Source organism: Peromyscus maniculatus, chromosome 14 (assembly GCF_049852395.1).
Source record: "Peromyscus maniculatus bairdii isolate BWxNUB_F1_BW_parent chromosome 14, HU_Pman_BW_mat_3.1, whole genome shotgun sequence".
Classification (NCBI taxonomy): domain Eukaryota; kingdom Metazoa; phylum Chordata; class Mammalia; order Rodentia; family Cricetidae; genus Peromyscus; species Peromyscus maniculatus.
The window spans coordinates 56075186-56097751 of NC_134865.1; the positions used below are offsets into that span (position 1 = coordinate 56075186).

At 44.0% G+C, this 22566-nt stretch overlaps 1 protein-coding gene across 3 annotated transcripts in view; it reads left to right on the top strand.

Annotated features, from left to right (window-relative positions):
• The window catches only part of Psen1 (presenilin 1), a 45317-nt gene that overhangs the window by 7119 nt on the left and 15632 nt on the right, over positions 1–22566 (top strand). For 2 of the 3 annotated variants that reach the window (XM_006973068.4, XM_042260882.2), the window contains exons 2-6: positions 3503–3574; positions 3663–3802; positions 16353–16606; positions 18614–18755; positions 21619–21686. In XM_006973068.4, coding sequence (XP_006973130.1) covers positions 3716–3802; positions 16353–16606; positions 18614–18755; positions 21619–21686 — 551 coding nt within the window. In that variant the 5' untranslated portion in view covers positions 3503–3574; positions 3663–3715. The remainder of the gene's footprint in view (positions 1–3502; positions 3575–3662; positions 3803–16352; positions 16607–18613; positions 18756–21618; positions 21687–22566) is intronic. The other variant, XM_015991895.2, reaches the window with a different exon arrangement.

The window sequence follows — 22566 nt, forward strand, 5'->3', positions numbered from 1 at the left end:
TCATCCGCTGAGAATGTTGTCAGATTGCAAGTGTCTTCTGCCATGCTGCCTGAACAGTGGGCTCACTGACCTTTTCCATCGCTCTTTCCAGCTGTTCCTGGATCAAAATCAACTCTGTTTCAGCCTACCCTTTCTCTGTACCGGCAGTGTGTGTCTGCTCTCCTGACCTGGCATGCCTGCTTCTGCTTCTGGGCTCCCTCTCAGGACAGTTCTATCAATGCGCTGTGGTTTCCCTAGGTGACCAGAAGAGCCCTGGGCTGAGCATCCTGACCCCCTGGGCTCTGGATTGCTTGTGTTACTCCCCAACCTTGCAAAAGTAGATCCATTTGCCTTCGGCCGAGGTGTTTATTGTTTGTGACATGAAAATGCAGAGTCTTCGTGAAAAAAAAAAAATTTTTTTTTAGAAGGGCAAGCAAGTGAGATTTGTTGAAAGGTAGAGCAAGAGCTCCCTGGAATAGGGAGTGGGAGTGGAGGATTCAAAAGAGATGGCCCTCCAGGAGAATTTTTATCATTTTTAGACATTTTTGTAGATTTATGTGTGTAAGTGTTTTGCCTGTATGTAAATGTGTGCACATCCGTGTGCCTGGAGCCTGTGGAGGTCGGAACGCACCAGATGCTCTGAAACAGGAGTTATGAATGGTCATGAGCCACCATGTGGGAGCTGGGAAGCAAACCTGGGTTCTCTGCAAGATCAGCCCTTTAAATGCAGAGCCAACTCGGCAGCCCCCATGGGAACTTTTCATTCATTCATTCATTCATTCATTTTTATTTTATGTGCATTGGTGTTTTGCCTGCATGTATGTCTGTGTGAGAGTGTTGTATCCCCTAAAACTGGAGTTACAAGACAGTTGTGAGCTATGTGGGCTCTGGAAATTGAACCCAGGTCCTCTGGAAGAGCAGTCAGAGCTCTTAACCGCTGAGCCATCTCTCCAGCCCCCCCATGGGAACTTTTAGAGAGTCAAATGGAATAACGATTATGAAAAGAACTTTGAAAAATAGCATTGGGAATATGCTGAAGTGATGGCTGTGTTATTGCTGGTTCTTACAAGATTATCTGAGAGAGCTCCAGTATGATTTATGCTAATGGCTAAACAGACTGTATGAGCATTAAAAAACAAGTTAAAATGACAGAGTCCCATCATAGCTTGTCATTTTTAAAAATAAATGCTAGGACTGTCTGTGGAAAATACTTTAGACATCTCCGGTTTCACTTTATACTGAAAGCAGTTATTGATGTTAAAGATCTTGTTTACTTTAAGCAATGGTTTTGCCTGTGGTAAAAATGAGCTTAGTAAGCCTTGAGGTGGTGGTGAACAGCTTTAATCCCAGTTCTCGGGAGGCAGAGGCAGGTGGATAGCCGTGAGTTCAAGGCTGGTTTGGTCTATAGGTTAAGTTCCAGGATCGTCAGAGCTGCGTATAGTGAGACCCTCTCTCAACCTCCCACCTCCCACAAAAGTGTTTACTATAACCTAGTCTGAATTGCCGTAAAGGCCTTAGGCAGAGACAGTGTACTGTTTGTGGGTTTGGATTCCTTTGTTTACCAGATGTGACGTTGGTCGAAATAGTTGACTTCTTCGTGGTTTCTTTTTTTGAGACAGGGTCTCATTATGCAGGCAAGGCTGGCGTCAAACTCTTGAGAGATTTGCCTCCTGAATGCTGGGATTCAAGTCATGGGTCATCACACCCAGCCCTTGGTTTTATTGTAAAATGAGTGGATAAAGTGAACATAATAAACTAGTTAAATGTTCTCACTTCCTGTTTAAAATTTGCATGAAAGGAAGAAGAAAGATGAACGTAAAAGAAAGCCTAAAGTGGTTAGAAATTTGTCATGAGAAGGCTGGGGTGTGGGTCGGTAGAGGGCTAGTCTAACATGAGTGAGGCCTTGAGCTGCATTCCCAGGAAACCCCTCTCTTAGAAAAGCCGTTTGTCATGATTTTCATTGTCTGAATATAGTTAAGTAAGGATTAATTTGAACCCGATACTTTTACTAAAGGAGAAAGGAGAAAGCTCCTTGTGTATTTTTTCCTAGGAGAAAAAAATGGAGTATGTGTTTTTTTTGTTGTTGTTGTTCTTGTTTGTTTGTTTGTTTTTGAGGCAGGATCTCTCTGATGTATGTATCCTGGCTATATGATGTATGTATATTGTCTGGCTATGTAGACCAGGCAGGCTGGCCTTGAACTCATTGAGATCCTTCTGCTTCTCCTTTGCTAGTGCTGAGATTAAAGGTATGTGTCACCTAGCCTGGCCTGGAATATATATATTTTAGAAGGTAGATGATCCTGAAGTTAAACGTAAACCTGACAGCCAGGCGTGGTCTCCCACGACTTTAATCCTTGGTACATTCAAGGCCAACCTGTGAGTTCCAGGACAGCCAAGGCTACACAGGGCAACCCTGTCTCAAAAAGAACAAACAAAACAAACAAAGGTGACCATGAAACAGGATATTAAAAAAAAAGTCGGTTATGCATATTTGGTTTTTATTTTGTTTGATTTTTACTGTGCCGGCTTTGAACCTATGGCCTAGTGAGTGCTCTGCTATTGAGCCATATAACCTCACCCCCATGATGATATTTAGATACTATATCTTGGTAAGATTATTGCTTAGTTATAAAACAGATCTTTTCTATATTTCTAAAGGCTTTCTATAAAAGGCACTGTCGATCTGAAAGGATTAGCTGATAAAGAAAATGGGAATATGAAGGGTGTGCCTGTAGGATGCACTGCTGTCCATGTTGGAGTGGTTTGTTGTTGTTACTGTTTTTTGAGACAAGGTCTCACTGTGTAGCCTTGGCTGGGCTAGAATTTCTGACATCACCTGCCTCTGCTTCCTAAGTGTGTTCTTACGCAAGACACAGAACTCTGGATCTGCTTCTTCTGTCCCCACCCCCACCCTTAGGGATTGAATCCAGAGCCTCAAACATGCCAGGCATGCACTGAAGTCAGCGCCCACCCCCCTCTTTCTTCTGCTTTTATAAACCATAAGCTGTTAGTGGTGGGGCAGTCGGGTAGGGTGAAATGCGACTGCTAGAGGATTGTGAGGTGAAAGCACCACACAAGTGATGTTATGGAGATGCGATAATTAATTTAGAGTCGTCAGCCCAGAAAAAGAAATTTGAGCCAGGGGTGGTGCATACCTCTAATCCCAGCACTCAAGAAAGCCTCAGAGGTAGGTGGATTTCTCTGAGTTTGAGGCCAGCCTGGTCTACAGAGCAAGTTCCAGGACAGCCAGGATTACACAGAGAAATTCTGTCTCAAAAAACAAAGCAAACATCAACAACAACAAAGGAAATTGGAGACCTTCTCTTAAAATCATGTGACACCCTGGTTTTGAAGTTAAAGAAAGTATCTCAGTGCTTGAGGTCTTGTTGCTATACGCAACGCAGTAACTGTCAGCCAAAGTCATACGTGGCAAGTGAACACATTTCTTCTGGCTTGCCAATATTTGAGTGGATTGGACTAATTATGAGTGGCTTGGTAAAATCCTATTTCATGCTTAATCCAGGAGCCATCACGTGACGGCAGCCCTTGGAGGTCCTTAGGCAGCTCGGCCTGGAGGAGAACACATGAGAGCAAGGTTTGTTTTTACAGATGTAATTCACGAGAGTGTTTAAAGATAAGTCATCTTAAAGCTTGAAGTTCTGTTTTGTTTTTTCCCTTTTCAGAATTCCGAGTGGCTCTGTTTTCTTTGAAAGGGTATTTCTGTACAGTTGCTCCAATGACAGAGATACCTGCGCCCTTGTCCTACTTCCAGAATGCTCAGATGTCTGAGGACAGCCACTCGAGCAGCGCCGTCCGTGGCCAGGTACAGTGTCGGCTTCTGAAGCTTTCCCATCCTCCTCCTCACGCACCCCTGGAAGGTGCTGAGGCTGGGGCAGCTTTGTTCTACTTCGCTGACATCTTTATTTGCTGAACACTAAGGGGGGGTGGGGTAGATATCATAGCCTTAGTGCTGGGGACTTGTCCTGTTTGGTCCTAGTGTTCTGAGCTATCCCCAGCCCATTAGGCTGTGAGCACACGAATGTTGATGCAGGCCCTACCTGCGTCCTACCCCCTCAGAGGAAACTGTCCAGCTTCCTGAGGATAAGGACCTCACGATCCCCATTATTTGTCTTGATCCTGCTCTTGTATAGGAAGAAGTGGGTACATTTTATTACTTTTTCTAGTTTCTGAGAGTGTTCAGTATTTAGTGACAGTGATTATAGAATACAAGGTAAAGCATCGAAGTTCTGAGTTCAGGGTAGGGGTGTGATGCATGGTACAGTATATAAACTCTTCCCAGACTACATACACACACAGAAATCTATGTTGTAACCCTGCTAGCTAGGCACTGCTGACCAAGTGCAGACTCCACAGTGGGCCTGTGAAGTGACTAGGGAATTGGTAGAACCAGGATGGAAGAAAACCTTGACAAGGCCAGTCTAAGTTCTCCAAGGCTGGCCTTAGGGGCTAGTGTGTACTTGTTACTAAAGGTTATCATTAAAGGCAAGTCACACATGACTCCAGGGGACTTGGAGAGGTGGCTTAGGGGTTCAGAGCAATTCCTACTCTTCAGAGGACCCAAGGTTTCTTGCATCTGCATGAGGTGGCTCCCGACTGCCTGTTAACTGCAGCTCCAGCATGCACATACACAAACAACCTCCAGGTTTTCTTTGTGCTCTTTGTGACCCTGTTAGCTGATCATTGCTAATGGAGTGCAGACTCCACAATAGGCCTGAAGATTTAGATTCCTCACTTCCCCACCAGTAAAGTTAGATGATTTACTAAATAGTTTGTTGTCTTCTAACTTAAATGTTGTGGTAGCACAAGGATTTGGGGTAGCCTGATACCAGAAAGTAGGACTTCTAGTTTTAAAACCAATATAATCCTGAACAAACAGGTTCAAGATTGAACTGGTTACTCTTACCACAAGTATAATGAATTGAAGTAATTTTAGAAAGACTAGCCAAGTCTTACTCAGATAGTTGACAGTCTTGTGTAAATTTAAGCACATGTAAATATCTAATATGCCAGATATCTGATACTTGACCCACAGGTTGAGAACTGCTGATCTAGAGCATAGCAAATAAGTAACCAACTTTATTGAAGTTAAAGGCTGCCTTATTTGGCGTATACTCCTTGTTTGTAAAGGCCATTTTCATTAAGATTTTCTGTTTCTGTGTTTCTTAAAAACAACAACAACATTTTTGTGATGTGGCAGTTCAGATCCAGATATTGTACATGATAGTTATGCTACATACACCCTCTCCCCTATTTCTATTTATTGATCCTAAACCCAACGAAATTATAACCAAATAAATGAAATCGCTACATTTAATTTGGAAAGAAAAACTGGTTTTATGACAACAACAAACAACACAGAAGAAAATAGAAGTCCCTCCTTCCTACCCCACCTTTTCTTCTTAGGAGTCACTCTTCTGAATTTGGCTTTTAACATGTTTACTATGAATATGCAGCAAAGACAGACTCTTGGAACTGTGTGTGTATGCCAGCCTTAGCTCCTGTGTTCTCTTTTGTGAACATAAAGTCCCAGCACTTGGGAAGCAGAGGCAGGTGCATCTCTGAGTTTGAGGCCAGCCTGGTCTACAGAGTGAGTTCTAGGACAGCCAGGGCTGTTATACAGAGAAACCCTGTCTTGGGGGAAAAACAACAACTTGGTTTACAAATGTTTGGTAGTTCCCAGTTTCTCAGCACACCGAGCAGACCTGTTGCCTCTGGTGGAGGCTTGAGAGGTCTCAGAGACGGAGACCAGATTGAGATCTCTGCCTGCCCAGTGGTGCTGAGATGAGATAGTAGGGAACTGAAAGGAAGTTTTACTCTAGAGCAGAAATACACTCGGAGTGTGCAGACGTCTTGGGAGAATTCTGGGTAGTTTATTTCATGGGTGAGCCTTAATGGAAGGGGATTATTCCTGGATTAAATGGGGGGGGGGGTTGTCCAGATAGGAATCCAGGTAGGTTGGGTTCCTCCTCTGTAGGGTTTCTTATCGTGTTTTTGTCCTTACGAAGTTTTTGGGTGTGTCATGGCAGTAGATGCATGATGGGAGCAGCCAGTTTTGCAAGGTTAAATGAACGGGAATCCATTTTTAAGAAGCAGAGTATGGGTTGGCCATGCTGGTGCCAGTCAGTGTGAGCAGTGATGTGATAGACAAAACACAGCTCTGTGGTTGCATTAGTCCCTAAGCCACCAGCAGCTTGTCTGTCCTTTTTTCCTGTGCCTCTGGAGCCTATCTCAGAGCTGCCCTTTTTAGTTCCACAACTAGCATGGCCTGTTTAGTACAACAACTAGCATGACCTGTCTGTTTAGTACAACAACTAGCATGACCTGTCTGTTTAGTACAACAACTAGCATGGCCTGTCTGTTTAGTACAACAACTAGCATGGCCTGTCTGTTTAGTACAACAACTAGCCTGGCCTGTCTGTTTAGTACAACAACTAGCATGGCCTGTCTGTCACAAGAGTTCAGCGCAGATTTTATGGTTTCCCCACCCACCCACACACACCCTACTTCACTGCCTTCCATCGGCCTCCCACCCCCACCCTACCTCCCACCCCCACACTGCCTCAATGTGGACATGGCTTTCATGTTTGTTGAGGCCGTTGATTGGCTATGTGTGTATGGACTGTTGACTAGAAGATGATCCAATTGAATAATGGTTCACCTATTTCTGGGAAAAAAAAAAGAACAAGGCTTCAAATCTACAAATAACTGGTCTTTGTGTTCTAAATTATCATATAAATCAGGTATTCGGGGAGCTCTAATCAAAGCCCTGGGTATTTGGCTGTAGTTTGGAGAAGCAGTTGGTAATTACCCTGTTGTTCTTTGAGGTACAGTCCTGTGTTGTAGTCCAGGCTGGCTTCAGCCTTGTCATTTTTCTGCTGCAGCCTCCAAATGCAGGGATTATAGATATTCTTCACCATACCTGACTTTTTGTTTTTAAGTTTTTGTTGTTGGCAGTGGGAGGAGGGAAGAGGGGGTATGTAAAATAAATTTCTTAATAAAGAAAAAAGGTATGCCTTTAAAAAAGGGTTTTGTTTTGTTTTTCGAGATAGGGTTTTCTGTGTATCCCTGGCTGTCATGAAGCTCTCTCTGTAGACCAGGCTGGCCTCAAACTCACAGAGGTCCACCTGGCTCTGCCTCCCAAGTGCTGGGATTAAAGGCGTGTACCACGACCACCTGGCCTGGGGGTGTGGTGTTTTTTAAGACAGGGTTTCTCTATGTAACAGCTCTGGTCATCCTGGAACTCACTTTGTGACCAGGCTATCCTCAAATTCACAGAGATCCGCCTACCCCTTGTTCCCAGGTGCTGGGATTAAAGGCGTGAGCCATCACTGCCTGGAAAAGGTTAAACAGTGTCAGAAATATATAATAATAAAGCCCTAAGTGAAATGTACCTAAGTTTCAATAATTACCAATATGTAAATAGTCTTGTTTTATCTTTTCTGTGTCTATGTCTAATCATTTTAGTAGTTAACAAAGATTCTTAATTTTGGAAACCCCTAAGTATTTTTAGTATCTCCTCATTTTAACAGTTTTGAAAGCTGGTTTTTTTCCCCCCTTCTGAGATAAAGTCTTTTTATGTAGTTCTGGCTATACTGGAACTCAAAGTAAAATTTAAAATCGCTTTAAAAATGCTTAAATTTTATTTCATTTACTTTAAAAGAATCAGCCGGGCGTTGGTGGCGCACGCCTTTAATCCCAGCACTCGGGAGGCAGAGGCAGGCGGATCTCTGTGAGTTCGAGGCCAGCCTGGGCTACCAAGTGAGTTCCAGGAAAGGCGCAAAGCTACACAGAGAAACCCTGTCTGGAAAAACCAAAAAAAAAAAAAAAAAAAAAAAAAGAATGGCTTTATTGTGATATAATTGACATATGATAAACTATACACAGAGTGTTCCATGTGCTGACTTTTAACATGTATAAATACTTTTAAAATTCCACCATAATCAAGATAATGAACAGACCACATCACTCCCAAGTTGCCCCAAGTTCCTCTTGTGTTCTTCCTCTTGCTTTTCCAACCAGATTTTTGTCACTGCACTCTGGTTTCACTCTTCTAGAAGTTTATATAAATAGAATCCTGCTGGGCTGGAGAGATGGCTCAGGCTTTAAAGACTAAGCTCTTATCAAACATAAATAGAATCATACAGACTTTTTGTCTGGCTTCTCCATTAGCATATTGAAATCAGTGGTGTTTTGTCAGTAGGCTCCTTTCTGTTACTGAGTTGGATCCCATTGTGTGCTTATGCATAATTCTTTGGTCATTTATTGCTTCAGTACTGGGGGGATTTTCAGTTTGACATACTACAGATAAGGTGTTGAGATATTCAGTTATAAATCTTTAAATGGATGTGTATTCGTTCATCTCGGGTAAAGGCCTAAGGACAGAACATAACCCAACATTGCAGGCTGTGTGAGTTACCACCAGTCCAAAGTGGGTTCCTATCAGTGTCTGCCTGCGAGTCCCGGGTCACCCGTCCTTGTCAGCACTCAAGGAGTCCTAAGCTTTGCAGTCCTTCTAAAAGGTGTGTGGTAGTATTTCCTTGAGGCTTGAATCTGCCTGTCTCTAATGAGCAATGGTGTTGACTGTTTTTATGTTTGTCACACTGGTGCTACGTTCTCTGGTGAAGTGTCATAATTTGTTGCCTATTTTTAAATTGTTTGTTTGGGTGGTTGGTTTTTGGTTTTTCAAGTAAATTGTTTTTTTATTACCAAATTGTGAAAACTCTTTATATTCTGAGTATGTAAGTTATAATATATACACCTTAAATATTTTTCCTAATCTTGGCCTTCTCTTTTTAGTAATGATGCTTTTTGTGCAGCAATATTGAGTATTGAAGAAATACTTTTTTAAAAAATTATTTATTTATTTATTTTAAAGATTCATTTATTTATTATGTATACAGTGTTCCGTCTGCACGTATCCCTGCAGGCCAGAAGAGGGCACCAGATCTCATTACAGGTGGTTGTGAGCCACCATGTGGTTGCTGGGAATTGAACTCAGGACCTTTGGAAGAGCAGCCAGTGCTCTTAACCTTTGAGCCATCTCTCCAGCCCTGAAGAAATACTTTTTGTCTTTGGGGTGTGTGTGTGTGTGTGTGTGTGTGTGTGTGTGTGTGTGTGTGTGTGTGTGTGTGTGTGTGTATGTGTATGAGTGTATGAGCTTTTGTGTGTGTGTTATTAGCTAAGAAATTTTACCCTGTCCCAAGTTTTTGTCCACATTTATTTTCTTTATAGTTTTATGTTTTACATTTATCTGTTATTGGGCATCATGGCACACACTTGTAATCCCAGCTACTTATTTGGGAAGCTGAGACAGAGAATCACTTGAGGCAAGCCTAGACAACCCAGGCTCAAAGACAGATTTCATTTTGATCTGTGTTCCAGTTTAAGTTGGCTTTGTATATGGTAACCCAGTATGTATGGGTCAGAGTTCCGTCTTTCTGCATGTGAACATTCAGTTGTATCAGCACTGTGTTTTGAAGAAGACTGTTGTTTGCAGTAAAGTGTCTCTGCCCCCTGACACACATCCCTTCATAGATTCTGGGCTCTGTTCTGTCCCATTGGCACCAGTGGTACATTTCCACTGTTACTGTAATGGTATGTAAGTTTTGATGTCACTACTTAACAAACTGGTTGTTATTTTGTTTTGTTTTGGTTTTTTTTTTTTAATCAGCTGGGTTTGATGGTGCACACCTTTAAATCCCAACATGAAGGAGACAGGCAGCAGATCTCTGAGTTCAAGGCCAACTGGTCTATTTTATTTATTTTAAGTCCTTAGTGTTTTTCTCCTGTCAGTTTTCCTATCCTTTCTTTTAAAAAGTCAACTGGCAGTTTGAATTGCATTGAATCCATTCATATGTTTTTATAGAGGATTTGTGGAATTGATATCTTCATACCATTCTCCATTGTATGAGTAGTATATTTCATTTTTTTAGGTCTTTTAATTAAAATTTTCAGTTGTGGTAAATAGCACACAGTTTAAGCATTCTAGACTGAGCTACACCTGGTCTCTATTTTGTGGGATTTTTTTTTTCTGATGATGGCTATCCTAATGCTGTGAGATGAACTTTGACATGTTCTGCAAATGGAATTTGCTAATAGTTTCTTGTTTTTGTAGGTTACTCGTTCACTCTAGTACTTGTTCCTGTGATGCATTTTTATGGTTGGTGTGGTCCTATTTGTTTTGCTTCTGTTCTTTAATTCTTTGCAGCATTCTGTAATTTCATGTGTACATTTGGGGCAGCAGTCTGTAGAGTACCCTTGGTTCTCTAGTTCACTGGAAGGTCTCACGGACCTCAGGAAAACTGTTGTGTTCACTGTTACAGTTGATTGGAGTGATAGAATACAGATTATCATTGGCAATAGAAGAAAGCACATCAGGCAGGCCAGAGGACACTTGCATGGGATTCCAGTGGATTTGTGCAGACAGTGATTAATTCTCCTGGCTACAGCATGCGACAACACACTGATTATTTTCAACCAGGGAAACAAACTCTAGTGTCCAGGCTTTTTGTTGGTAATGATCCATACAAACATGACTGCCTTAGTTCTTCTCCCCCTTCAGAGCCAAGCCCTCGGTATAGATAACAGTCTACTGTCGACAAATTTCTAAATGATCATATTAAATAACAAAACACAGAGCCAAATACAGGGGTAAAAGCCTTAGAGAGATCAGAGAAATAGAGGAAGCCATCAGCCAACCTTACCTCACCAACCCTGCAGCTTCCAAATGCGAGCTACTTCCTGTCTTACCCACGCCTTTATTGCCTTGCTGTTCTGCCCTCTCATTGGCTACCTTAGCCCAGCTACCTCACTTCCTTGTCACTATCATCTGTACAGACCTCCAGGTCTCTATGGTTGGCACTGGGATTAAAGGCCTGTGTCACCTCACTTGGCTGTGTTCCCTAGTATGGGTTGAACACACAGAAACCTTACCTGATAAGTGATCAGATTAAGGTGGTATGCTACCTGACTTCTTGTTTACTGAAAGTGGCTGGTCTTTTCCCCTTGATCTCCAGGCAAGCTTTATTAAAGCACAAATAAAGTATCACCACAGTCTACATTGCTGGTGTGTCCCAAAGCTTCTCATTAACAGTCCTAATAGGATATTCCAAGGGTTTCCAGATATCTTCTAGGATTGGGTGGGCCAGAATCTTCTTGGCAGGTGCAGGCTTTAGAAAACCCTGAGGTGCTAAGTTGGTAGCCTTACTGTTCAGCAGACCCTTGAATCTTTTCACCCACCTGGATTGGCTTCTGGTGTCACACTGCCCCAAAGTTATCACATCCCAGGCTTCCCTACTCCCTGTTTATTCTTTGCAGAATGACCCCACCCAGGCTGTAGCAGTCGTGTTTATTCGTGTTGTGTCCCATGTATCATAGGAGTTCAGGACAACAGGACCTGTCTGTCTAGTTTCACTGCTTTCTTCCTGCTACCAGTGTCCTGTCTGCACATGGCTTAGATTTTCTTTCCCCCACTGCGACAAAAGTAGTAATTAATACTTAGAAACCGAAACAAATTTATGTAATAGAGAAATGGTAAAAGACTTGAATATAGTTTATTTATTTTTTAAGATTGTTTTGTTTTGTATTTTGTGTTTGTTTTGTTTTTGTTTTGTTTTTTTTTATACAGGGTTTCTTTGCATAACTTTGGCTGTCTTGGAACTCACTCTGTAGCCCAAGCTGGCCTTGAACTCATAAAGATCTGTAGTTGGACTTTTCTTTGGGCCACCAACCATCTGCCGAATAAAGACATGGAGACTTATTATTAATTATGAATGCTCAGCCTTAGCTTAGGCTTGTCCCACTAGCTCTTTTACTTAATTTAACCTGTTTCTATTCATCTACATTTTGCTCGGGGCCTTTTACCTTTATTTCATACTGTATGTCCTACTTTCCTGCTTCTACCGTGTCTGGCCGGGCCCTGGCATCTCTCTGTCCTCTCTTTTCTTTCTCTCCCAAGCCTAAATTCCTCCTCCTACTTCCTCTCCCTGCCTGAAAGTTCCGCCTATACCTTCTCCCTTACTATTGGCTATTCAGCTTTTTGTTTTTGGAGACAGGGTTTCTCTGTGTTGTTTTGGTGCCTGTCCTGGATCTCGCTCTAGGAGTGCTGGGATTAAAGGCGTGTACCACCACCGCCCGGCTTCTTTTCTTTCTTAAGCACCTATGTCTGGAGTACCCAGAGGTCCCAGGGTTTAGCTACGTCGCTCGTGGGATATCTGAGGGGGAAAAAATCGATGTACACTATGTTCTTATGTCTGTTAACTTTGTTCCTCTAAGATAAAATTCTATCAATTCAGCTATACCTCCACCAGGCATTCAAGGCAGGAACTCAGTCTACTTTATTTCTCTGGGATGAAATCCTGTCTCCATAACTGCAGTTCCATCCAGTTCCCCAGCTCATAGTCCTGCTAAGGACTAAACTCCTATGCGTCCAGCCTCATCTCCGCCCTCTGTATCCCCTTTCTCCATCTCTACTACTCTCTACTCCTGGCACTCAGAAAACTCTCCCCGAGATCTGCTTATCCTCTACGGAACTTCTGTGGTCCTCTCTTCTCTCTGGCCAGGCCATTCTGTCTATTTCCACAGAAAACGCCTGCCCTTTCTTTCCCTGGGCACAGGGTTCTCTGCCTCCTCAGGAATGTTATTCTACCTCTCACCTTGATATGTAAAAACCTCTTTTGTTCTCAGTCAGTTGCTCTGGAGAGCCACTAGGCCTAGGGTCAGGGGATGGTCTGAGCTTCATTTGTGCAAGAAGCAAAGCTATACATCTCTGCCAGCTTGTCTTTGCTTATGTGACCTTATCCAGGTACTGGCTCCAGCAGGGAAGTTACCTAGAAGTTCAGCAGGTCTGAAAATATTTGAGCATGCAGGAATTTCATAATAGAAGACAGATGGAATATTAAAGGCTGGATAGCACCAAATATTCATAATAAATGGCTTGCCTCTTGGCAGGACCCTTGACCGGTCAAGGTATAGCTTTAATACACAGCTGACTCTCTATAGTATATTCTTGTGGCCTGCAAGACCTATGCACACTGTAACACGTTTGAAATGTTTTTTCAGTCTGGACCTGTTTTCCCGTGCACCTGTACCCGTTCTCTGACCTCATGAGCCAAACGGCTAAGCAGCAGCTAGGGCCTCTGCCCTGTGGTTGGCTCTGCCCGCTCCTCAGCCTTAAGCCTGTGGGCCTGGTTGAATGTTTAACTGGGAGCTGCATTCAGCTACCCCAGCTCTAGAAAGTTGGTGTCCTCACCATGGCAGGTATTTTTACTTAGTGCGCTGTCCTTCCTTGGCGAGCCAGCTGCTCGAGGCTCTGCTGCATGGCGCCTCTCAAAGGAGCCCCGTCCATTCTGCTGTTGTTGTTTCCAGCTTCCTCGGGCCCTGTGTGGAAATTCGGGCGCCACATTGGGTGCCAGAGATCTGCCTGTCTCTGCCTCCTGGGTGCTGGGATTAAAGATATGTGTCAACACTGACTTGTGGGAGACCTTAATCTTAAAAAAGAAAATGAGAAACTGGTTGTACACTTTTTCACATTTTCTTGCTTTAAAACCATTTAACCTTTAAAATACATTGCACCTTTCTAAAAGTTGAAAATACAAAGACCAGGGGCAAATACAGAGAGAGGGAGAGAGGGAGGAGGGAGGGAGGGGAGGAAGGGAGGGAGGAAGGGGGAGACAGAGAGAAACAATTATTTACTGCTAAGTTAAACCACACTCTCCTAGACCATTTTCAGCTTGAAACAGGCAGGCTTGGGTCATGCTCTTCATCAGTCAGAATATCCAGTGCAGGAGTGAGATCTTGATCTGTCATGCCAGCTTTAGCCTAGTTAAACTGTGCATGCAGACTGATGTTAGCTAGGGCTGTGGTGCCAGGAAATCCACGCCTGTTTTAGTTCATGGTGAACATTAACCCATCAGGTGGATAGAATTGTATTGCTAAACACAGACATCACAGTTTTAGCTGATGGCCTGATGACTTCCTTCTTTGGGAACATGGAAGAAGCCTAGTTTTATCTGTTTGTATTTCTGAGTTTATTATTCTGCATGTGCTTTAGTCTTTATGACTTTGTATTGCTCACAGGATAAAGTCTCAAGTCTGATAGGGCAAATAAAGTTTTCTGAAGACCTGTCCCTGCAGTCAGCAGGAACTTTTTAAAGAGCAGAGGGTCGAGAGCCAGAACTCTCTTTGTGGTACTGGGTTTGAGCCCAAGGCCTCGCTCAGGATAGGTGAATGCATTACCTTTTTAAGATTTTATTTTGAGACGGGGCTTGCCACATTGCCTTCAGACTTGCATTTGTCCTGCCTCAGCTTCCTGAGTAATTAGAATTGTAGGTGTGCCCCACCACACCCAGCTCAGAGTTTAGCGCTTACTGATTTCAATGTTGCCAAGGGGAGTACCTGGGATGTAGTCAGAGTCTCCTGATGACTTATGGAATGGTATCTTAGCTACTTTTCTGTTCCTGTGGTAAAACACCATGACCACAGCAACTTATAGAAGGAAGGGTTTGTTTGGGTTTATGCTTCCAGAGGGTTAGAGTCTGTCAGCATCATGGCAGCAGACAGACTTGGTGGCTGGAGCTGGAAGCAGAGAGAGCGTTCAGTGGGAATGGAGAGGCTTTTAAAAACTCAAACCCTGCCCCCCCCCCCCCATTTCCAGTAAAGCCATACCTCCTAAATCTCCCAAACAGCACCATCAGTTGGGGACCGAGTATTCAAACATCTGAGCCTGTGGGGGACATTTTCATTCACACCCCCGCAGATGGGTGTGCTCAGGTGAGAAGTGAAACAGAGTGACTGGAAATTAGAGGTTTGCACAGGTCACAGTTCTTGTTCCACAGGAATAGTTGAATGTTGTTACTCAATGTGGGATGCATTGTTATTACTTTGCGCTGGGTGTGAACATGCATGGCGTGGCGTGAAATGTGTGTGGAGGTCAGAGGACAGTGTTGTAGAGTTGGTTCTTCCTCCACCTTTCCGTGAGCTCCAGGGAGGAAAGTCCGTTGTCAGGCTTGCTTCACTGGGTGGCGGGTGGGTCCCTTACTTGCTGGGTCATCTTGCCCATGGAATGTGTTTTTAATGAATGGTCGTAATACTCCACAGTAATGCACACTCGGTAGTTGGAACTGAAATTTGAGGGTAGCTTGTCTTCAAATCATCATCCTGAGAGAAGTTGGCTTAATCAATCTTCACTTACCAGCAGTGACTATATTAACAGTGGGAGTTGGCTCTTCCCTTCCATCATGTAGTCTCAGGGAATTGAATTTAGATTGTCGGGTTTGCCCACATGTGCCTTTGCCCACTGAGCCATCCCGCCCACTCTGTTAATGCTCTTTTCAGTCATTTTACCATTGACAAATTTAAGTTTTAACAAATGAACAGTAAATACCAAAATAAAAGTAAAACTTGAAAAATAAGAAAAGCCAGGGTCAATGAGATGGATCAGTGAATGAGGGCACATGCCTCCAGGCCTGGTGACCCAAGTTTGTACCTGTACATACACAGACACACAAACACACACATGCATGCATGTGCACGCATGTACACATAGAATTACAGTAAAGGCAGGAGCTGAGACTGTGGCGTGGTAGTGCAGAGCACCTGCTGAGCATGTATGAGGTATGAGGCCCTGGGTTCAATCTCCTGCATCACAGACAAAAGAAAGAGGGGCTGTTAACCCCAAGCATAGACTAGAAATGAACATAACGAGATGACCCCTGCCTGGGTTTAACCAAGGACAGTGAGATCTTAGAAGATTGTAAACGCATTGTCCATTCATCTAGTGGCCGTGTTTTCTCTGCTGGATTAGGCTCAGTGAGGGTTGGGAAGGTGAGGACATGGAACGTCAGAATTGTGTAAGACCATTTGCTGTCCATGAGATTGCTTGATTATTCGTTTTGTTTTTGAGTCAGAGTTCCTCTGTGTAATGCTGGCTGGCTGACCTGGAACTCACTGCATGGAATAGGCCGGCATGAACTCTCAAGTGCCAGATTTAAGCATTAGGCCTGACTGGAAGAATTTATTTCAACTAAATATTTTTAAATGATTTTAGTCTTATGTGGCAGTATGAGAAAGGATACAGAGAGATATCTTGAACATCACTGTGTATAATTTAAAGTCTTGTTAATAGTGGATCCTAGCGCTTGGGAGGCAGAGGTAGACAGATCTCTGTGAGTTCGAGGAGGCTAACCTAGTCTATAGAAGCAGTTCCAGAACAACCAAGGTTATACAGAGAAACCCTAGAAAGAACAGTACGCTGTCTGTAAGCCTACCTAAGTACTGATGGGCCCGTTACTATACAGAATGCCTTGGCTGTGCTGAGAGTCTGATTTACTGAATGGTTTTCCTGTGCTTTTCAGAATGACAGTCAAGAACGGCAACAGCACCATGACAGGCGGAGACTTGACAACCCTGAGCAGCCGGTATCTAACGGTCGACCCCAGAGTAATTCACGGCAGGTGGTGGAACAAGATGAGGAAGAAGATGAAGAGCTGACATTGAAATATGGAGCCAAGCATGTCATCATGCTCTTTGTCCCTGTGACCCTCTGTATGGTGGTAGTCGTGGCCACCATCAAATCAGTCAGCTTCTATACCCGGAAAGACGGACAGCTGTATGTATAGTGTTTCATTCTCAAGGCCAGTGTGGCTTTTCCACATCGCAGCATGTTGTTATCCTCTTGAGACCTCTGTGGTCATAGAGCATGGTAAATCCATCTTTTTTGATGGCTGGGCTAGTGGAGATGATGGTAATTGGGTACTTGATGCTGAAGTGACGAAAAGAAGGCTGTGGAATTATTCCTAGGATGCGGTCATGGGTAGGGTTGAATTTGTGTGGGACTGAACAGGTTGGCAGTGCTCTTTCCTGTCTCAGAACCACTGGGGCCATCGTTCTTCCTCCTGGAATGCAGGAGCCTTTTTGTTGTTGTTCTGTTTTGAATTGAATGCTGCTTTTCACCCAGTCATGGTGGCATGAGCCTGAAGTCCTAGCACTTGGGAAATGGCTCCTGGGAGTTTAGAGATTTAGGAAGCCTGGATGTGGGGGATCAGCATGTGGTATTTGAGTCACAAGCATGGTGGCATATGCCTGTAATCTTAGCACTTGGGGGTGGAGAAGGAACAGTCAGGAACTCAAGGCCATCTTCTGCTTTATGCAAATTCCAGGCCAGCCTGTCTGAAAACAACAAAATTCTTATTGTCCTTCTCCTCTTGGCTTGCCTATCCAGTCTTTAACTCTAACTACCTTCATCTTCTTCTAGAACTAGATCCTAGTTGTTTTCACTGTATCTCAGGCTGGTCTGTAATTCACTGTGTAGTCTTGGCTAGCCATAAATTTTTGATCCTCCTGCCTCAGCCTCCTGAATGCTAGGATTCCAAGTGTGTGCCACCATACCCAGCTTTATGACTGTTACAGAAACTCAAACGATAGACTTGTTTCTCCCAGAGTAGTGCGGGGGAGGCGGTCCAGATTGGTCTCCTGGTCTTGTATTCATGAAGCAAGCACCTTGCCTCCTTTCTTCCACGTCTGTCCTCTAGGTTCCTTCTGGGTCCAGACTTAGAGTCTCAGCCTTCATTCAGACAGCAGGAGGGAATTGAGAAGGACATAGTCATCACTTAGCAGAGGGCACTCCTTTCAAGAACTTCCTTATAACATGTATTCAGAGTTCCTTGGCCATGATTTAGTCTCATGACCACACCTTCTAGAAGGGGCGGAAGGAAAGCCATTGAGCCAAGAGCCTTGGCACCAGGAATATAGATATTTTTATGTAAATGAAAAACAAGGAGAGGATAAATCCAGTTGTAATCACTCTACAGATAAAAGACAATAGTTCCAACCCTGTCACTTCCCTCTGATGATGTTGTTTGGGGGGGGGGGGTGTTTATGTGCAAACCAATTATTTCACAGATTCTAATGAGCTCTGGAGAAAACACTGGGTGAGATTACTATTTCAATACAAATCATCCACTAGATGGAGCAAGTGCCTGTCTCATGTGTGAGTTCATCTCTGCAGAGTCTGGCTGTTTCCTTTCACTTTGAAGTAGTTATTTTGGAGGATAGCTGTTTTTCTTAGGTTAGAGGTGGCACAACAGTTAGAGACTGTACTACTCTTGTGATGTCCTGAGTCTGATTCATAGCACCCACGTCAGGCAGCTCATAACTGCCTCAATTATAGCTTCAGGGGATTGGATGCCTCTGCCTTTCATGGACATCTGTACACATGTGCGCAGGCACACACATGCACATACAATTTAAAATAGTAGTATATATGTGTGTATTTTTAAAAATTATCAGTTAGAGCCAGGGTAGTACAGCCCTATAATCCCCACACTTGGGAAGCAAAAGGCAGAAAGGTCACTTGTTCAAGTACAGCCTGGGCTGCATGGTGAGTTCCAGGCTAGCTTGGGGTTACTTACTAGATTCTGTCTCAAAAAACTAATCAAACAAAAAAATTCTTAGTTGACTAACTGCGAAAGGTACATTCTAAGGCACTCAGTAAATCAAAGACCTCACAATTAAGTACCGTTTTAAAGGGAGCACGTGGTTTGAGATATCCATTAACACTGTTAATGTTTCTTGTACTGTTGTTTTCTCTCCTCCCTCCATCCCTCCGTCCCTCTAGAATCTACACCCCGTTCACGGAAGACACTGAAACCGTCGGCCAAAGAGCCCTGCACTCGATTCTGAACGCGGCCATCATGATCAGCGTCATCGTTGTTATGACCATCCTCCTGGTGGTCCTCTATAAATACAGGTGCTACAAGGTGAGCACGGGAGGCCGCCCGGGTCTGCCCTGACCGGCTTGTCGACTGTCCTCTTTTCCCAGACTTGTTGTTATGTATGTGAGGAGAAGAGAGAGGGAGGGAGGGAGGGCAGTCCTGTGCTTGCCAGAGTCCTCATGCACAGTTGAGAGGATAACTTGTTTTCTCCATTTTTTCCTTGGGTTCTAGATATCCAGTCCTCAGGGTTGTGAGCACTTGCCTCACGAGCTGTCCCACAGCCTTCTTGTCTTGTTATGTTCTTGACTTGGTCTAGTAAAGAAAAAAGTGCCTTATATTTGGATCTAAGTTTTGGCTATTTTTCCTTTCATTCTGGAGCATGTTTAAAGTACCAGAAGACATAACTGAGAAACAAATGTTTTCATGTAAGATCATGTAGCACAGCGGTGGTGGCGCATGCCTGTAATCCATGCTTGTAATCCCAGCTCAGGAGGCAGAGGCAGGAAGGTCTCGGTGAGTTTGAGGTCAGCCTGAACTACAAGAGTGAGTTCTAGGACAGCTAGGGCTACACAGAGAAACCCTGTCTCAAAAAAAAAAAAAAAAAAAAAAAAAAAAAAAAGAACAAAACAAAAAAGATCATGTGGTTTCAGTATTTCAGTTTATATTGTGCCTGTGGCATTCCAGAGGGATGTACCCTAAGGCTTTTGTGTATATCCTTCCTGACAAATAGCGCTATATGATTTAAGTGTCCCATAAAGCCACCTTCGGATGCTGTTGCTGAACTCAGCAGTGACTGGCCAGTGCACCTGAGAACTGTCAGCATCATTTATGTGATTGGTCTCTTGCCTGGGCCACGGGGCACAGGGAGAAGGCACAGCAGTGATGCGGGCCAGCCTCTCCTCCCTCCCTCCTTTTCTCTCTCTCTCTGAGTGACTGCCATCATGTAAAAATCCTCTCCAATGTAGTCCTCGATTCCTGACAACGGTGCCTTCTCTTTCTGTGCCTCGTGGAAACTGCCCCTGCTCCACAGTATTTCCTGTTGTATCCACTGCCCCTGTAGACCTTAACTTTTCTGAACCTTCTTGCCATTGGCTTCTGTTCTCTTACTGTGCTTTCTGACTTTGGTTAGGTTCCTTCGCAGTCCCTAAAGCTCATCAATCCCACTCCCAGGCACTGGGATTTCTCCTTTCCCTGGTTTCTTAGAAAATCCTAGTAGGGCTGGAGAAATGGTTCATCAGTAGAAACACTGGCTGCTCTCTCCGAGGACGTGAGTTTAGTTCCCTGCACCAGCATTACGGCTCATAGTCGTCCTTATTCCAGGGGATCCAACAACCTCTTCTGGCTCCTGGGGCACCAGGCACAAATGCACTTACTGCATACACTTACACATGCAGGGAGAACATGCTTACACATAAAGTGAAGATAAATCTTTAAAAAAGAAAATCATTTAATCTCAGGCATAATTTTGTACCCTCAGATACAACTTTAAAAACTTCTAAAATTGTTTACTTAGTGTATGTCTGTATGTATGTGTATGTACAGGTATGTATGTATGTATGTGTGTAGGCATGTATGTGCCATGGCTCATATGTGGAAAAGTTTGCAGGAGTAAGTTCTCTCCTTCCTTGTTGTGTGACAGACCTCTCCTACAGCACACATCTGCTCACCCCAGAGAGGGAACCCGTGACATAGCAAAGTGACAAGCCGATATCTATTTAGTGAACCAGTGAGGTTTTACTGGGGTCACTAACAGTAGTATACGGAGAGGTTACTTACGAGGAACAGCGAAGATTCCAAAGCAGATGTGTCGTGAGAAGGCCACCCCAGCATAGGTGACGATTCTCAAAGCTGCAGCCCTGGAGCTCCCTGCACAGTTTATGGGCCACTCTCCAAATATCTTTCTTTCTGTACTTGGGCTGGTCAGAATCTTCACCCCAAGCCATTGTTTGCTCCTTTTTATATTGTTGGAGGGCAGCCCCCATGAATCTGCAATTTCTGTTCTCTCAGATATGTGGCCTTTGACTTACTTTCTGTGGTTCAGGATCACCCACCTCTTGTTTTTTGTTTTTTTTTTCAAACAGAAGACAGGGTTTCTCTGTAGTTTAGTGCCTGTCCTGGATCTCACTCTGTAGACCAGGCTGGCCTCGAACTCACAGAGATCCTCCTGACTCTGTATCCCAAGTGCTGGGATTAAAGGCGTGTGCCACCACCGCCCGGCAATCACCCACCTCTTGAGGGAACGGTTTAGATTAGAGGGGAATAATTCCATACAAGAGGCTCCAGCTCCACTGTCGCGCTGGGCAGCAAGTGCCTTCAGCAGCCAAGCTGTCTTCCTATCCCAGACACAACTTTCAGTTCAGCATTTCAGCCTAGAAGTCATGTCTTACTGGGCCCCCGGTTTGTTGGTTGTTTTTCTTTACACATACGTCTGCTCGGATCCTGAGAACATACACATCGAACTGATTGCCTTTCTCCCGCCCCCTTGCCCTCAGCAGTTCTTCTTGGCCAGCTTTTAATGTAGTGGTCATGTTCATCTGTTGCCTTCCTTCCTACCAGTCACTTACTTTTGTAGGCTCCTCCAGGCCAGCCCTCTCTGTTCCCTCCCTTAGCTTGATTTCACATACCACAAAAACAAAGAGACTCCCATCTCTTGGTTTTCTTTATTGTTGTTTGTTTTTTTGAGATAAGTTCTCACTCTGTAGCTCTGGCTGTCCTATAGGTCACTATATGTAGACCAGGCTAGCCTCAGGCTCACATGGATTAAGGCCGTGTACCACCATGCCTGGCCTATTTATAAAAGTTTTAATACTCCCTCCCATTACCCTCTTTCAGAAACACCTGAACAGAGAGCTTAGGAGGGATAGTGACGGCTAATATATTGGTTATATTTGAATTGTCTCTTTTCTAGGTCATCCATGCCTGGCTTATTGTTTCATCTCTGCTGTTGCTGTTCTTTTTTTCATTCATTTACTTAGGGTAAGTGATACAGTGTTTTGGTCTCTTTTCATTCACTCTGGCATCCATCACTATCCTTAGAGCTGTGCGCCTTGTTGATGAGTTACTCTTCAGTTAACATTTTTTCCACATACTATGTCTTAACTGGAATATAAAAAATGAGTTGGGGGCTGGAAAGATGGCTCAGATGTTAAGAGCACTGGCTGCTCTTCCAGAGGACCCAGGTTCAGTTCCCAGCACCCACATGGCAGCTCACCACTGTCTGTAACTCCAGTTCCAGGCCTTCTGACACCCTCACAGAGACAAATGCACATAAAATAAAAATAAATAAGTCATTTTTTTAAATGAATTGATTGATAGGGATATCGTTTTTAAAAAAACAAAAACAAAAAACCTTATTATTATTTGTATGTACATGAGTGCAAGCACCCATCTAAAGGCCAGAGGACAGCTTTTAGGAGCTCATTTTCTCCTTCCACCCCAGCCGGTTCTGTAGTCAGGCTTGCCTTTACCCACTGAGCCATCGTGCTGGCCAAGCAGTGAGGTGGAACCTCGTGCCCCAGCGCATGTGGTAGTCCGAGGACAACTTGGGGGGTCAGTCCTCTGCTTCCACCAACTAGGTCCATATCTGCCGAGTTATCTCAGCAGCCCCTCGGTGGGGCTTGTCCTGCTCTGTTTGCAGTAAGGAGACTCACAGCTGGGGCTGGAGAGCTGTCCCAGCAGTCAGTAGTGCTGGCTCTTCTGCAGAGGACCCAGGTTTGGTTCCCAGCATCCCCGTGATGGCTCACAGCCATCTGTAACACAGTTCCTGGGACCCTCCATCCTCTTCCAACTTCCTCAGGCACCAGGTCCACATACCAGGACACATACACACATGCAGACAAAACACTCATACACATAA